This window comes from Melanotaenia boesemani, chromosome 7 (assembly GCF_017639745.1).
Source record: "Melanotaenia boesemani isolate fMelBoe1 chromosome 7, fMelBoe1.pri, whole genome shotgun sequence".
Classification (NCBI taxonomy): domain Eukaryota; kingdom Metazoa; phylum Chordata; class Actinopteri; order Atheriniformes; family Melanotaeniidae; genus Melanotaenia; species Melanotaenia boesemani.
The window spans coordinates 30120819-30138696 of record NC_055688.1 but is presented as its reverse complement, the minus strand read 5'-3'; the positions used below and the strand labels follow the sequence as shown (position 1 = coordinate 30138696).

The window sequence follows — 17878 nt, the reverse complement described above, 5'->3', positions numbered from 1 at the left end:
ATAACACCATTTAAGTGCTTGGTTATAAGATAAAAAGAACTATTATTTAATCTTTTCACTGCATTGCTTTTGCTGTTTTATGTCACAACGGACAACAGTATTTATTTCAAAGAAAACAAAGTTACAACAATCAACCCTGAACATTAAAATAAAGCCGTTAAACGAAGATAAGGCATAAACATTTAATATCTACTTCTCAAATGTTAAAACAAATAAACAACAACTCACCCACACATTCAGCTCGTGAGAGGCTCTTTTTAAAGAAACTGGTGAATAGGGGGAAAGCAATTTCACTGCAAGACTTGGGGAATTCCCGTAACCCAGTAAAATGGCCTGATACAGCAGGCTCAGCTTGAACAGAACCTGGTGTGTGTCCAGCTGTGTGGCCTCCCGTTACTGAGTAACACAGCACATAAAAAGATAACTGTGCACATTTAAATAATTTTGTTCAGTAGGTTGCAGCTCCTTGCTGTGCACATGCATGCATATCAAGAAACCAGGGTGATATAGAATGAGCCATTAAAATGTGGCACATATCATGACAGCTGAGTTTGGCATAAAGCAAAAATATAAAAAGACAAACACAAACAACTTGTACATTGTGCAATTATATAAACTTGCATATGCACAGTATGGTGGGCCTATAAGCAGTGCAGAACATGGCCTATTTGCATGCTCACATCATTCTGCCATCACAGTCATGGAAACTGTAGATAAAAAAAAAGAAAAAGTAAAAAGCTAAAGCAACACCCATGACTCTGCCTAAGGACATAACGGCTTAGAAATAATTCTTCTAAAATCTATCTAATTCATGCGTACAAGATGAGCATGGTCACACTGAAAGTTCCCCCTCACTATCAAAAGGGAAATTCAAGAACAGAATGCATATTGATATATTGAGAGTGCTTTTTAAGTTATCTCGTGATCTGTTATAATTATCATCAAATAGAGCAATTTCAGGTTGGGTGTGCCATTAAAACCAAAGTGACTGACTGCTGCAGACTCTTTGTTGCCTTGGATTTTGGCGTACTGTAGGGGATTTCCTCGCCACATACATCTTTTTTTCTTCTTTCCTCTTAACTTGAAATGGCCTAACAGCTGCGCTCACACATATGCAACCAAGTGAGATACTAACAAGAGCAAAGACAGCTGTCTTGCACTTTCCCCCTGCATTATCAAGCACACAAGTGCATTGAAGCACATGAAGTAAGAAAAGTGAGAATGCTTCAGAGTGTATGTTATGCATTTTGTGTTGGCACACATAAGTTTGATGGTGTGCTGATTCTGCTCAGTTACGCTTCAACTTTTCAGTGTTTAGGGCAATGCCTAATTAATTTATAGTAATTATCTACTTTTAGCTGCTAGCTAATATTATTTTGAATGGTATCAGTCTTTTTTAGTTAACATTTATAAGCAGCAACCATTAATGTGTGTTTTTGAGATAATAAAATGGACGGGACCCGAAACTGGAGAGGGAGTTTCTTAATGCCAATGTTCCTATTTTACTCAAGTTAGTAGAATCACCAGTTAGTAGTATTATCAGTATAAGCACAGTTAATCACTGATTTGTCTTGGCAAGTACAAATAAAGAACCCACTTGAAACTCATATACATAAAAAAAAAAAGGAAAATTTTTTTTTAAAAAACAACATAAAGAGAATATGTGGTTTGTTGATCTGTACAGCGTTATTAAATATAAAAAAGAAAAAGAAAATACCACTGAAATTCAACTGCATGTGTTTAATTCAGGTTTATTTGATACCTTACAAATCACAGTATTAACTGAACCACTCTGAAGGCACTGCTTAAGAACCCATTTGTTTATGCTGCACATGTGAAGTCCATTTCTACATTAACGTGAGCATCTTCATGTTACATTTACACTGTAAAAAAAAAACAGACATCATCCTGCCAGACAGGGCAAAGTAGACACAAGAACAGATAAATTGCTTACAAGGCTGAGAGGGTCATCATACAGTAGGTCACTTGGTTTGGCTGAGGAGTGGCAGCAGTTAGGAAGACTGGCAACAGATACTGACATTAACCAACCACAACTGTAATGATTCTGTGAACAGGCATATTTCGTGGTCACTGAAATCCAAACAAAGCTGCAGCAGCGTAACGTGTTTAATCTTCCCCTCCGCACAGAATCAGCAGGGTTTTACGGTAGTCTCCTGATGTATCACCCTGAATATGAACGGAAAAACACACACACACACATACCGGGAGTTGGAATTAACAGAAAATACTGTATATCTGCTAACATTTGATCAGCACTGAGCTGAAACAGGAAAGAAGGGTATACCTAAAACTTACACAATAGCAAAATTGCAGAACAAAAGAACCAAACAAAACAAAAATTGAAAAAAGGAGCTAAACATGGAAATACCCTTCCTATCAGCTGACAGTTGGAGATAATGATTAATATTTTATAGTCATGAGCATGTAGACAATGGAAAAAAAACAAGAATATGTTCTTTTTTTTGGGATATACATTTATTTGCTTAGTCTTAGGGCAGGAATTTAGCTAGTTAGATTAGCAAAGAGGCTGCAGTCACCCACAAAGTAAACAAAAATTTTGCCTACTAACATCTCTAAATCTTAAATGGTCTGTCTGTGGTTAAAACAACAAACTTAGAATTAAGCCTACTTCATGTTATGCCTTCCTCCAGTTACACCCACACATTGGTTGTAAATAAACTACAAAAAGATGCAGTAGCTTCCTATCTTTTCTTTAACACATATGAGCATGAGCTTTTAATGTTTTTCTACTCCCATTTACTTTAAGAAAAACTGAAACAAAAAACTAACTTGAAAAATTGAACCTTGAGGAATAAAATGTCATCTTTAACAAAAAAACAAAGTAAAAAAAAAAAACAAAGAAAAAACAGCACTAACATGAAAAAAAGAGTAAAATTACTTAAGGATTGAGAATAAGTACAAATGGTTCTTAGCAGTTAGATGTTTCTCTATAATATTCTACCAACCTTTAAACATTTAAGAAAAATATAGATATATATTATGACTTTCTCCTTTTTCTTTTAGTCATGTATGTATACAGATGGTTGTATTATGATGTCCTAGATGTTTCTTTTTGATTGCACATTGCTAACATAGTTCCATATTTATTCAGTTTTGTATAGAGTGAAAAATGTGTTAAAACTATATATGCTTGTGAAACACATTTAGATTCTTGTTATGATTTGGCTTTTGAGAAAAATCATACAAATTAAATGAAAAATGTATTGTCTAAAATTATCCAAAATATTTCAAATAAATGATCTAAAATAAAAAAAAATGAAAGATTGCTCTAAGTTTAGCATCGCTGCTGGTTTATAACATCAAAATGTTGTGATGCCTGAGGATTTGTCAATCTTATCTATGTAAACTATCATCATTCTTGCATCTACTTATAATTCTTATTTTTTTACACAATTGTATTTACTGTATACAAACTTTAGCATAAACACTATATTATCATCCTTGTTGTTGCCTAATCTGAAAATATTTCACCCAAAACAAATCCAGGGCATCCTGCTTTGCTAGTCTGTATTGGTGTCATGGTGATTTCATCTGTAAGTTATTATAGAACTGCTTTCAGAAGCTTCCTGTCTCAGCAGCTGCCAGCCAATCATGCAGCAGATATAAAGAGGAAGTTAGGTTAGGGAAATTCCTAAACAGCTGTGCAGTAGCCACAGACCCACAGTCCACCGCAGGAAGCTATAGATTATTGAACCCCACCACTCCACCACAGCAGAAGGAGGATGTGCAAACGCACGCTCACACAGAGCGAGACTAAGACAATGAGACAAAAAAACTCCAGAGACAAAACAGGTCAAACGAGAACAAGCAAAGTATAAGTGTTAGTATGCAAAGACTCTGACTTACGATCATGGTCTCTACCTGGATGAATTCATGGAGGGAAGCATCGTGGGTCTCCTTGAATTCCTTACGAATGTTGAAAAGGTCAACCTCGCTACGGGACACCATGATCCGGATCAGCGCTCTATCATCTGTGCCAAGACCCTGCAGAGGAGATCAGTGGTCACTTTATCTATTCTGATTTTAATGCAGGAGCTGCTACTGCCACAGAGCACTAAAGACCTCTTCGCAGTGCCCGATGACACACTGCACGGTGACATATAACTGCACAAACTTGACACATTTAAAGCAGAGTGAGTCAGTACCTTCATTGCTTTGTACAAACGGTCTGCAAAGTAAGAAGGCTGGTTCTTCACACTGCGAACTGGAACAAGAAAGAGAGCAAGAAATGACTGAGAGGGAGTCACAGAACAGATGCTGTCAGCAGAATCAGCAGAGACAAAGCCAGTATTACAAAGCATAAGCACAATGAGACAGCAATACCTATTGCATAAAAGGCATTTTTCACATCTCCTGACATTTCCTTCTTGATAATCTGCTCAATATCCTTGTTGGTGCATCTGACAAACTCCTGGAACACTGTGACAAGTAGAAAGACAATGATCAGTTAATGCAAACTGAGTTAAACCCTATCTGTTGTTGACATTAGGTAGAGATTCAAACTGATTAGCACTGAAATGATCATTGCAATGGACCCATTTTTAACCTTTACCTTTCCTGAGGTGAGGGAAGCTCCTAGTGCAAAGTATACTCATAAACTTCATCTCCATGTCATCAGAGTCTGCATTGCATGTGTCAGCAAGTTCCTGAAAGGTCAGAGAAGAACAACAAGAACAAACAATTAAATCCATTCTTCCATTTTATGTTTCAGCACATTTAAGTCTTACAATACTAAACCATACGCTGCATCACCTGAGCATCAGCATTGGCTCTTTCCACATCTGAAGGGCCCTCTTCTCTTGCACCCTGACCACGGCAAAGAAGGTTCAATGTAAATTCAGAGATGTATTAAATTATCTATTAAATGTCAGAGGTTAAATCAAAAACATGTTTTCTTCCACAAAAAGTACAGACATGACATCCTAAAAAAATGCAGGGAAGTAACTGAATAGATATTTGTTACTGTTAAGAGTCAGCTGCTGCTGAGAACACAAACCAGATTGTTACTAGTGAGTGGGTGTGGAAATCAAACACAGTCTTAGTTCTCACAATGATGATGGTTACCTGCACAAGAGAAACAAGGATGCGGCAGAAGTGACCTGATGTGTCAGACTGGATGGCTTCCTCCAGAGTCTTCTTATAGGCTGGTGAAAGAATGGTATATTGAATGTGATGGAGAAAGTTTCAGTGGATAAGAAAGTGGTTTTAAATCCCACTTTTGAATCAAACCAAACTCACCGTGCTGATAAGCAGCATTCATGGCTTGTATTGCCTCATTACTCCTGGTAACCAGGATCTCGATGAGAGCATGTTCATCCGTTCCTGCACCCTATTAATAAAAAAAAAGAAAAAAAGAGTTCAAATAAAAACAAATGAACCAAAAAAAGGGGAATAACATGAAATCTGCAAGAAAAATAGTAAATTATGCTGAATAATACACAACAAATACTAAGGGTAAAAAGACATGTGACCTAGAGCTTAAAATAGGTTTTGACAGGATCCACATTTTGCTCATTTACTGGTTAATCGTAAACTTGTGGATCACTTCATGCCTATGAATCAGTGAGTGGAGTCCCAGTTAAACTGACTTTTTATGTCTAAATAACAGATTAGTCTTACCTTGATTATATTCATTATAATTATTATTTAATACAACCTTTTTAAAATGTGTAAATTAGGTAAACACAGTAGTCAAACAGTATTTTCCACTTAACCAGTGTCTGTTCAAAAATAGGCCAATTTGATTATCAAATGCTTTCTGAGTAATTGCGATGGCATTCACACACCAGCTTTACCCTTCTGCTCGATTCTTCGATGCAGGCTTGGTAACATGTATAGAGGTCAGATTATGGTTGTTAGGTACACACCCTCCTTCTGTGTGAGTGTTTTTTTTTTATTATTATTTTTTTTTTACAGAGATTCATTAAAAAAGAACAATTCACATTTATGCCATATTTTTTTGGCTCCAGGGTTTGCCTCTTCCCAATTTTGATCCACAATTAATTACTGAATAACTAAAAAAAATGACCTGCTGGGGATATTGCTTCTCATCTGTCTGCAACTCCTGGTTTGTTGTCAAAGCTTTTCTCTTGTTACTTAGCAATATTAACATGAAGCCTTTATACACAATGCTGACCTAATGGCTTGTTGTCATGGGATAGTACCGCCCTGCCTCTTTGGCATCCTCTGCTGTCTTTTTTTTCTTTTTCCTTTCTGCAGTTTTTGCCTTCCTTGGTGCATCGCTTGCTTGGTTTTAACTCTCCATCCACAACTGTGTTATTGATCCAACAGGAACACTGCACAGCTGCTGTCTATCACCCCATCAAACTCTCCAGCTAAAAGCCCAGTTTCTCCAGCCACTTTTTGCCAAAAACTCTCCTTGTGGGATTGAGCCCAGTGCTGGTTCATGAGTTATTCCTCTGTTGAACTTAAATCTAATTATAATCTTTTGTCCTCAGATCCTGTTGTCTGAACTAACCTTGTGCCTTTCTGAGGAGTTCCTTGTTTGGACTTTGCTTCTGTCAAAGAACTATTTTGTTAACTAAACTTTTTTTTTTGTTCGATTATGATCAGCCTTTGAGTTCTCCTTCTACACAGTCATGACAAGTTTGACACACCTACCGACCAGTAGTTCTTGAAGGCAAAGATCACCCTGGTAGACACATTTAGAAAGAACAAGACTGAGCTTCCATTGGTGCTGCTTACACCAAAAGGGAGAGGCACCTCTCATCAAAGTTTCCCTTTATCCCCATCATCATTCAAGTTTCTTACACCCCAAAGAAGAAGAAAACTCCATAAATTCAGAGAAGAGAGCATATTTCCTGCACCAACGTTGGAAGTGTCTTCAGTAAAATAAATTCAAAACTATATTCTGTTTATTTGAGATACTTTTTTAAAATAAACGAGTGATCAACAACTCTGCTCCTCGAGTGTGCTGCAGGAGTTAGATGTTTCCCTGCTGCAACACACCTATTCTACAGTAATTTAGTGGACACTTTTCTCCAAGGCAACTTACATTTGAAGGTGGTTAGGCAGTAGCATTAAGGGGTTTGCCTAAGGACCCAACTGGAAGGTGTTAATATTTATCCTCTGTGGGATTCAAACTCCGGTCTGCCGCATAGGAGACGGATGCCCTGCCAACTGAGCTATCCAGCCTGACTCAGATGAAATGCATCTCCAACAGCTTGATATCAAGTTCTGCATATTAATTTGAGTCTGCTGTGTTGCAGCAGAGAAACATGTAGAACCTGTACAACAGTGGACCTCAAAGACCAGAGTTGGTGATCCCTGGACTATACAAATGCAATTTTTAAATAAAAAAGTATTATTTACTATCTTTGCAGTTGTGTTGGGAAAAAAAAGAGTGGTGTCCACTTAATGAATGCAGTCTTTCTGCACTGTAAAAAAGGGAAAACTAATAGATTTAGCATTTAAAATTGAATAAAATTGCTTTTATTTTCAGTGAAGGTGCATTATTGTTGACTCAGAAGCTATAATGTGTATATAGAATGTGACGACACCAGGAGGGATAAAACTGCAAGCTAACCTGGAACCAGTGTCACATATAAACCAATTAAACCATTAGCTCTTTAGCAACAACTACAGATGCATTACCTCCATAGCCTTTTTCATCATTTTGGCATCAAACTCAGCTGGAGTTAGCATTAGCCCAATGATCAGCCTCTCTAAGTTCTTTGACAGCTCAGACTTCAAGTCCTTCATCAGGTCCTAGAAAGCGATCAGACACAGAAAGTTGTCATACAAAGAACTTTGTAACTTATGAGATTTTAAAATAAATCCATTTGCATCTTTGTTTGGGTTTACTTATTTTCAATTATTTGATTCTCTCACCCTTCCCAGCAGAGATTTGAAGGCCTGTCTGATCTCCTGCCTCTGGGCATTGCTTCTCCTTGCAACAATATCAATTATTGCATCTTCATCTGTTCCTGTGTTAAAGAAATGCAGGAAAATATTTGTTAAAAAGCATTTGTAAGCTTTTCTAAGCCATATCAATGTGCCTTAGCTTTCAGAGTTTTATACCAAATCCCTTCATGGCTTTCCTCAGAGCTTGTGCATCAGCTGCAGGGTCAAAATCAGGTGCTGGACCGACTGTAGGCCTTAACTGAGGTGATGTAAATAATAAAATTGGAGGAATGACAATCAGCATTTACACAGACCCAAACATGTCATCAGTGACACACATTCACATGGTTCACACATAATCATCCTTAAAACTACAAATGCCGTATTTGTTAACTTCGAGCAGAAAACAAAGAGTTAAACAAAGCATGCAAAATTAAAATGTTCACATAATAGTTTGTTGTTATGTGACTATTGAACTGATTACAACTGAAAGAGCACACTGAGCTTTATGATAATAATCCAATGACATTTGAGGGGGAGGGCGCCCTCATGAAGTTTGGGATCATGACACCACCAACAATGAAAAGGTTGGTAGGCTGAGAACCAGCTCAGTTTTATAAAGCATTAGTCAGACAGCTTTTTGTTATGTTGGGACCTTTCTGACATTCACCCTACATGTTACAATGCTCTCCAAATGGAGGTTTGGAGAGAGCATTACAACAAAAACTATTTGTATTTCAGTGATCAGCATTCTGATCCAAAGCTAAACAAAGCCTTCACTATGCAGACATGGTAATGTTATCAGCACAAGCTTGTTGCACTGCCAGAGGCACATCATTGAGGGGGCAGCAGGTAATTGAGTTTCCAGGCACTGCCGAGCCAAACATGCAATGACACATCTAGAGTGGGAGCGAACGGGACCCAAACCTGCACTCTGGTCATGGCACTTAATTCCCACATCTTGTAGGCTATCTGAGCAGCTTCGGGGAAGAACTCTCCAGCTAAGCTGTAATGATCAGTTTGACACAACACAGCACACTCAGCAAAGCCACAAACCTCAAGCATGGCGACACTTCTAGGAAGAACTCCTCAAATACATGAGTTTGCTGTACTTTGCAGTGATGTTAGGATATTTACTTCATCAACTTGTTTTAATTTAGTCTCTGCACAATGATTAAGAAAACAAACTTCTCCTGTTACAACGTTAAAGTGCTGAAGAGGAAGCTATAACTGAGAAGTGGAACTCTATCACCCCCAACTGGTTGTCGCTGCTCTCTGCAGCCACATTATGACTTACTCATCATCCCCTCCACACAGGTTAAGCAGAGTCCTCTTGTAATCTCCTGATGTATCATCCTGAATTACACACACACATACACAGACGTAATATTAGGGTTAGTGCATTCAGATACTGAGCTTATTTAAAACTCTTTAAATAAGTAAAAAGCTAACTTTTTTCTAACCTTTATCATGTTATAAAGTGACTTCTCGTATCTGAGACGGAAACACTCTCGAATGTCCAACATGTCAATTTCAGAGCGAGAAATCATGATCCGGATCAAAGTGTTGTCAGCTGTGCCAAGACCCTGGGAAAGAAGAAGACAACTGACTGTGAGAGATAGGTCAACAAAATAAATAAATCTAAAAAAGGATTTGATATAAAATGTTGGATTGTGATCTGTCACTAATGAGGTCATGCTGATGAGGTGTTTATGTCTGCAGATAGCATCATTACTTCTGTTTACCTTCATTGACTTGTAGAGGCGCTTGGCAAAGAACATAGGAGTACACCTTATGCATTGGACTGTAAGACAACACCAGAAGTGAGAACTGTGTTAAATTAATAACTTGATAGTACCTATGTTGATGTACAGTGGTACTTTGGGTGTGTTTTCTTACCCACAGCCAGCATCAACCTTTCAAAATCTCCAGATAGTTCGTTCTTAATACTGTCCTCGATGGACATCTCTGTAAACTTCTCATAATCATCAAAAACTAAACAGAGGACAACATGGCATAAAGAGATTAATTACATCCTCTAAAACTGCAGTCTTGGCCACATTTTTTGTTTGACTAATATTTTAATATCTACCAAGTTGTCCTACAATGGTTTACTTGTGGATTGTGTCATTGTAAAGCCTAACAGATTCTGTAAGTGTCTGTATCAATGCAGCTTCATCCAGCTTTTAATTTTCCCCTGCCAAAACACACACACACACACAAAACAGACGTGGGGATGTCTTTGATGCCTCTCTGTCATGCTAATCTCCCTGTGAGCTCACCCATACGGAGGTGGGTCACACTGCGGTTTCCCAGGATCATAATGAATTTGGCCTCGTCGGTCCCCCACTGAGCCTCTCCAGCTTCATACAGGTCCTACACAGAGGTAAGAAAACACAGTTAACAAAGGCAGACACAACATGAATCTAAATTTAACATCTAACTTTAACCAGTGGATCAGGTTAAAGTGGATGTTTTTTTTATTGTGTAAATTTTGTAATGTCTCAGACAGTTTTTCTAATTTGGTCCAGACATCGTATTTTTCCTCTTAAGAAACCATAAAGTTGACATTTGATATTGTACTTTGGTGTATCTTGATATACAATGGTTGAGCAGCTATCCTTTACATAAACAAACATACTCATACATTGTTGTTCTTTTAAGGAAAGACACTGCAATTATTACCCATGCATTAATATAAACACTTTTCTGTATTTAACTATAAATAATACTTATTTTCATTGATAATGAATCTGATTGTTTTCAATTAATCAAAAAGGGTACAGTCAGACAGCATAATACATCATTTTGTCTAGTCTACTATTATATAAATATTTTTAAAAAAAAGCAACATATTTTTTGCATTATATTTATATTATATTTAATCTTGTTTAATCCTGTTCAATTTGCAAACGTATTTAATGGGTTCTTGCCAGAGTTTGCTTACAAATTAGGTATAAAAAGTTAAATTTACAGTTTGTATCAAACGAACACAAAGCGACTGTTCTGTAGGTTTCCAATCCCCGGCATCCCAAGAAAACTGCAACTCTACCTTATACTGGATCTGAATCGATTTAACAATGACCAAATCTTCAGCTCTAATCTGTGTGAGTGGCAGCTGCAAGGCCACTTAAATGCTTAACTTTTCTCATATTAATGCGTCAAGCAACAAGCAAGAAAAGCAAGATCTACAATTCAGTTCAGCAATGCTTGCCCTGACCTCCAAAGGAAGTGGATGAGATGTGGGCCAATGACGTGTATGTGTGTCCTACCAACATTTTTCTATTTTCCTACTTAAAGCCACAGTACACACAGAAAATAAATTGTCCAAATTCTTACTTGTGCATCCTGCTGCACCAGGTCTGCATCCACTACTCCTGACTCATCTCTGGTCCCCTGGAACCATCAAACCAGAACAACACGTGACTGATCAGCCAGCATTTAAAAGCACTCATGTGAAAATGATTATTGTGTTAATGACCGGATGCTTCGCTGCAGATAACATCAACTCCTCAAAGAACCAACCTGAAGTAGAACAATCAGCATCTTCTTAAAGTGTCCTGAAGTGTCAGCAATTATATCCTCCTCTATGTCACTTCCATAGGCTGGAAACACAAACATCAGCGCAAAAAGTTGCCACAAGCAACACATTATCTTTCTAGAAATATCATTTTCTGTAACATGCCTTACCATCTTTGTAAGCTGCAACCAAGTCATTCATCTGTTGATTGTTTCTAGATGCCAGGACTTCAATCAAACACCTCTCATTTGTCCCTGATCCCTTAAAAAAAAAAAAAGGGTGAGGTTAAATGTCAAGTAACTGTAGTTTTAATGCAAGTGACCGTAGAATGGGACTCTGAGTAGGAGGAAAAAATATCTTACTTTGATTGCATCATGGATTTCCTTAGCATCATGGTAGGCTGGGGTTCTCATCAGACTGACAATGAGGCGCTCAAATTTTCCTGTGAGCTCATATTTCAGATCTTCAATCAGATCCTGATTAAAGGAGTTAAAACAAGTTACCAAAAAATATTGTACTGAAGTGTACCCTTGTAACACTGCTGAGTTACAACATGTACCTTCCCAAAATTGCATTTGTATGCTACAATGATTTCCTGCCTCTGTGCATTGCTTCGAGAGGTCACCAGGTCCAAGATAGCCTCTTTGTCGCTACCTGAGGAACAAAAAGAATAATTTTAAACTAATATTGACATGTCATTCAAAAATCAGTCTGAGTGTCATGCCAGGTATTATGTATAAAGTCAGGCATAAAGACCATGGCCAAGAATCACAGAAGAGTGAAGCACTCACCAATGCCTTTCATAGCATTGTAAAGGGTCTCAGCATCAGTGCTGGGATCAAAGTCCGGAGCATCTGATATTGTGCCTCTGAACACCTGTAAGAAGAATAAATAATGTTTCTAAACTTAAAAGATGTTATTTGAAAATGGAATTAGCTTGACTGTATGTGGACAGAGCTCCACTGTATTTTAGACAAATAGAGATCTATTCAAGAGAAGCAAGGCAAGGGAGGAAAATAAAAAACAGAGAATGAGATGGAAATTCACAGTTAGTCTCACACTGTCTTCTTTTTAACACAACACAGTGGCATGGAGAAAGTTTAGCGACTTGACAATTGAAAGATGAGGAATTTTTCAATACATGGTTACACTGACCATCTATTTGTCAGTCTACATGTCTGAAAACATCATGTGTTTGTGCACACTTGATGTTTGAGATGTTTTTGAGGGATGGGCCTTAACCTTAACTTAAATGCATTGTATTTTAGCGATAGCAGTAGCTAGCTAAGTTGTGGCTAGTGCCAATAAGAATAAGTAAAAACAAATATATAATAAAAAAATAAAAATGTGAGTTTCTAAGCTTAATAAATCTATCACAAACTGTGATATTTTTTTAAAACATGTTATAGTTAACTTGGTTTCAGCTTTGGTGTCAGAGGTCGAAAATGTAATTATGTACTTTTGGCCTGTAAAAGCAATGGAATCAAAATGGCTGACTGGAGGATTGTTTACTGTAACTGCTCACGACATTAAACAGTCTAATCTGAAGGGGAGACATATTTATAAATTTAAGGCAATATGTCATAAAAACAGTATTCTTGCAAGGACAGAGAAAGTTGTTTACGTCCCATTATTACTGAGCTATACAAAGATTATGTGAGAGAAGAGTAGATAATGTCTCTTATTTTGTTTTAAAGTTTGTTTTTAATGTATGTTTTAATGCTTTTTCTGCACCCCGTGATAATACTTTTAATGCTTTATGTAAAGCACTTTGAATTGTCTTGTACATGAAATGTGCTATACAAATAAAGTTGTCTTGCCTCTATTGATGTCCCTCATGATTCTTATCATTTGGCTAAGAAACTATTTATTGTCACAAAAAAAAAAAATTTTTGAGATATAAAATGTACCAAAATTAACACGAGAAAGGATGATTTCATATTGCTTGTTGCAACTTGCATGCTGATGTCAAACCCAACATGTTTGATAATTCGTGAAATAACGTCACATGGAAATAATCATGCTGCTGAAAATAAAATTAACCAAAAAGCCATTGGCAGAAACCAGAAACAGTTATTTTACATCTTTGAATTAACCCAACTTTATCAGTTTGTGATTTTGCCTCATTAACCAACATGAAACACAACTCTTGAATCATAGCACACCACTTTTAAGAACATTTCAACCACAGTTATACTAACGTACTTTCAGCTTTCTCCACCCTATTTCATATTTTTGTGACCTTATTGTGAAGAGATGACCTTAAATTAGCAGCCGTGATGAGATAAACAGCAGCTGTGACTCAAATGGGAGATTGGTGGTTTGAGTCCTGGCTTTTCTGGCGCTATCACATAGCAGCTGCTTGTCCATAGAATATGCATTTTACCAGTTGGTTGCCAAGGTTAGGGTTAAAGTAACATTTTCTGCTTAACAACAAAAACAAAATATATCTGACAGCACTAATACACCTGACTCCACTAATTATAGCATATTCCTTCACTATAATTAAATTATTTAAGATTTAGGTCAGTGCAATCACATTTTGGCTTATTACCTTTTTGAGTCACTATGCTAACCAGGACAACAAATTCACGTTACATAACTTTCAAGGTTCAAATGTCAAAAAACGGCTCTTGACTGGCTCTGTCTAGTAGTTGGTGAAGTCTTTTAACTTCAATCTGTTCCTTTAAAATATGCAATCATTTATGAAGGCAATAAAGTGAACAGATGTAAAACATTCTAAGCATAATGATCAGTTTCCACTATATTTCCAACGTTCTGTTTGGCTTAGCCCACTCTTCCTTGCATGGAAGAATTCATGTAATGTGTTGAAGTTGTAGTGGTCAGTCAACAGAATAGAAGGGGCAGCCAAGTTTGATGTTATAGCAGCTGAGCACTTCCACTTGTGTGTGTGTGTCCCACTCATATGCATAGTTAGGAAAGGGTATGTATACATGTAGCAGGAGTCAGGTTGCACACAGACCACCTGTCTTTACAAGAGTCTGACATGCAATAGCTGAAATACAATGAAAAATGTCAGAGAGCACAAAGTCTGTACATGACCTGCTCTGCTGCCACTTACAGCATTAAAACTGCATTACAGCCACAGTCATACAGATTAATGCTGCATTACAGCTTTCAGTCAGAACATGCTCTCTTATCTGCTAAGGGGACACAGAACATGTCCACTAGCCATCACTCTGCACAACAGCTGAAGAGCTTCACCCACATAGCAACAGGGCCACAAATGGCCCTTAGCAACAAGCTTCTTATGTGGAGTTTTAATGTGGACTTATAATTATGAACTAAACTTCTTCTCTTTTCTTTCTATTTCAGTGAAGCTTGTTTTGTTAGTTGCCATAGCCTCGGCTTTGCAGAGTGTATTTAAGAGTTTATGTTTCAAGGTACAGACTATAAAGTTTAATGCCTGCCACAAACTTAAATAATTCTAAAGTCAATGACTTTGGAAAGATGATATCAAAGGTTTATATCAGAATTGCAGTGACAGGAAGCAGTGACACCCTACACTGCTGGCTTTATAATGTGGAGAGCTGACATGATGCCAAGCGACAGCAGTTGACCTCATCTAGCTTCACTTCATTCAGCAGCACAACAACCTCACCTAAGTTACATAGATAGAGACCAGATCTGTTCTTCAGGTTGAGAAAGAGGATTTGTCCACTTACCATATTTATATTTGGTCTTCTGTGTCAGCACTGCCCAGAAATCAATAGTTTCAGGCCTAAAGAGAGAAAGAGAAATGCTGAAACAGCGGCAGCAATGCGAAATATTCCTGACTATTTGAAGCTGACATTCCCTTTCAAATGTTCAAAGGCAAATCAAGTTGCAAAGAAGCACCATTATGATCTATTCTTTCCAAGGTAAATGCAGTGAGGTGGTTTGTTTAGAGAGATGCCTGTTAGCCAGTTAATCTTATAAAGTAGCAAAGCAACCTATGACCAAAAAAGGAACAGGGAGACCATTTTGTACACAGCCCACACTTACATTCACTAAAATGACTTAATGGTAGATGGAACATACATTAAATTAGCCTGCAGGGAAAGTAACTGGTCACATTTTCCACATGTTCATACCAAAAGGCACTCATTCACCCAAGTTAAACATATGGAGGGGGTCTAGTTGCTACCTTTACTAACTTTTCCTGACTTCACTTCTAAATATAGAAATACAAGAAATGGATTACAAGTAAAAATTAAAAGACAAATGCTTGTTTATACATTCCAAATATCTTTAGCTGCAAATATAGAGAAAATGTAATGAAAATCTCCCTAGTTTTAGGTGTAGCTAAAAGGCAGCAGTGTAGATATCTTAAAATAGCATGCAGTTTAACATAATGTCATAATCAAGATTCTGGGGCGAGGGGGAGTTCGGGGGGGGAGACACATATATATAAAGTGCCACACCCGTTTCTGTACCCCACACTGCAGAGTGTTTAAATTAAACTGCTCCGTTTTTAATAGTCTTTTTCTTAAATCAACATCAATGTATGAGAAAATTCTAAATTAAGCCTATGCCCTTCTCTTTTTTTCACATGTAGCCTATCAACTTATTCTCTTTAATCAAACTCTAGGCGTTTTCCAGCTCGATGTCTCTACGCAGCAGCAAGTCCCAGGCGCGTTGACAGATGACGTTTCACCAAACTTCCCCCCGTGAATTTCTGACGCAGTGCGCTCTCTTTTAGGACCTCGTGTTAAACCGGCTGAGATCGGACAGAGGAATCTATCTGACAACAGACAGCGGCTTACCTTGTCGGTACAGAAAGTGTCGGTGCTAGGTGATGGTGGTCCTGCTGTCTCCTATTAAATAGTCTGTCTGTCCCCCCTCGGTCAGATTCAGGCCGCCTCGTTACGTGTCCGATGACGCAGCGACTGCGGCGCACTGTCACGCAACTTTCCAAATAAATGTGCTTGTGTGAGAGAGAACGAAGTGAAACCTGTGTAGCAGGACATAACTAAAAGAAATGTTAACAAATGTCATATGCATTAGAGAACGGTGCGCATTTATTTAGTTTACCACACGTCCTCATCTGAAGAGCGCAGCATCTACCGTCTACATTTTAACATTTCTTATTATGAAAATAAGCTAACTAAATATGTAGGCGCTTAATCGACGTGACGCATCTGAAACACCCAAAACTGAGCGCACTTTTCACCTGGAAACTTTGAGTTGAAGATCTTGTGAGTTGTAGAGTGGGAGCCTCATTTGATTTGAACAGAGAGCAGCTGCTTGCTGGCAGTGATGTGAGAGCTCTTCTGCTCTATTTCTGTCTTGTAAGGAGTTCATTCCAGTAATTGGGACACGCCAGCATAACTGAAAGAGGGGGATGGGGAGGTTGGGGGAGGCAGAGAAACTGAGAAACAATGTCGGCATACAAATGTGTCCAAAATGTATCAGAAGAGCACGGACAGTTTTATGAACTTTATAACTTTCTTTTTTCTTGGGATTTACTTTTAGCCCATTAATGCAAAAATTGCTATGCTGATGCTGTAATACAGAGTTTTCTACAATTGTGCTTGCTCATGTTGATATTTCAACATTTTATGGAGAGTGGTGACAGCAAAGATGACTAGCTACAAGAGGTTCATTCTAAGTGCGAAGTATTACTGGTCGGTGCCCAACATAACACAAGCATGACTCAGCACAACTAATCATGACTGATCGCGGCTAAAAGAAACTTTACAAAAAGCACAGTATGCACAATCATACCAAATTATACACATAATCTCTGAAGTAGAGAAAAGTTTGTCTTGACCTGCAATTCTTAAAGGTCTTATCTTCATTGATTAGGCAGTTAAAGCAGAGACAGACAGAGATGTATGCAAATGTAGATAAGGACCATATTGATTTAAAGAATCAAGTGTTTCGCTATCAATAAACAGTAGGCCTAATGGTTCAGCAGCATACTGGAGATAGGCCAACATGTAAGTGGTCCTTACATGTTGACCCATGACTAATCTGTCCGAGCAGCTAGTAAAAGGATTTAAAGAACATGCTGAGAAAGAGATTCTTTGTCCTTTAGACACTTCACATGTCAGATTTGTACTTTGCCCCTGTCCTGTCTTAGTCATAGAATAAAGACTGATTCACATGTAAAGTTATCATTCTGTTGTGTGTGTGTGTGTGTGTGTGTGGGTGGGGGGGTCCCCTATCATAAAAGACAGCTCAGAAATAAAACAAGAAATTAGTTATTAATTAGGGATGTGCAAAAACAAAAACAAAACAAAAAAAAAACAACATTTTGTAAACAAGAGAGGGTGAAGTCATGTGCCACAGGCCAGTCTAAAGATGTGGCCTTTTAAGACAGGATTTAGAAGTAGCCATTTATACTGCTTATAAGGTTGACAATGTACTTGCTTTCTAATTTCGTGCTTGCATAGTCAACCACTTCTGTTGTATGCATAATTCTTTACATACCCACTAGGGGGCGCATCA

The 17878-nt window shown here is 37.8% G+C and overlaps 1 protein-coding gene across 3 annotated transcripts; it reads right to left on the bottom strand.

Annotated features, from left to right (window-relative positions):
* Positions 1-1731: 1731 nt before the first annotated feature.
* anxa6 (annexin A6) lies at positions 1732-16680 on the bottom strand. Of its 3 annotated transcripts, none has more exons than XM_041990660.1 (25): positions 16599-16680; positions 15112-15167; positions 12217-12301; positions 11985-12079; positions 11788-11901; positions 11596-11686; positions 11431-11510; positions 11245-11301; positions 10188-10281; positions 9805-9900; positions 9651-9709; positions 9369-9491; positions 9203-9261; positions 8833-8911; positions 8083-8164; positions 7894-7988; positions 7657-7770; positions 5281-5371; positions 5107-5186; positions 4795-4848; positions 4595-4688; positions 4366-4461; positions 4188-4246; positions 3889-4026; positions 1732-2187 (listed from the first exon to the last, which is right to left on the bottom strand). In XM_041990660.1, exons 2-25 carry the CDS (start codon positions 15112-15114, stop codon positions 2128-2130), a joined length of 1998 nt encoding a protein of 665 aa, XP_041846594.1. In that variant the 5' UTR covers positions 15115-15167; positions 16599-16680; the 3' UTR covers positions 1732-2127. The 3 variants fall into 3 exon arrangements, with proteins under 3 accessions (XP_041846594.1, XP_041846595.1, XP_041846593.1); XM_041990661.1 differs by lacking the exon at positions 16599-16680 and adding an exon at positions 16192-16441 and having other exon boundaries at positions 3904-4026; XM_041990659.1 differs by lacking the exon at positions 16599-16680 and adding an exon at positions 16192-16437.
* Positions 16681-17878: the final 1198 nt, after the last annotated feature.

Excerpts from the sequence above, each read along its gene's own strand:
- anxa6 (XM_041990660.1), bottom strand. Across the intron at positions 9,492-9,650 it reads GCCTCTACAAGTCAATGAAG|GGTCTTGGCACAGCTGACAA; the intron begins GTAAACAGAAGT and ends CTTCTTTCCCAG. Across the intron at positions 5,372-7,656 it reads TGATGAAAAAGGCTATGGAG|GGTGCAGGAACGGATGAACA; the intron begins GTAATGCATCTG and ends TTTTATTAATAG.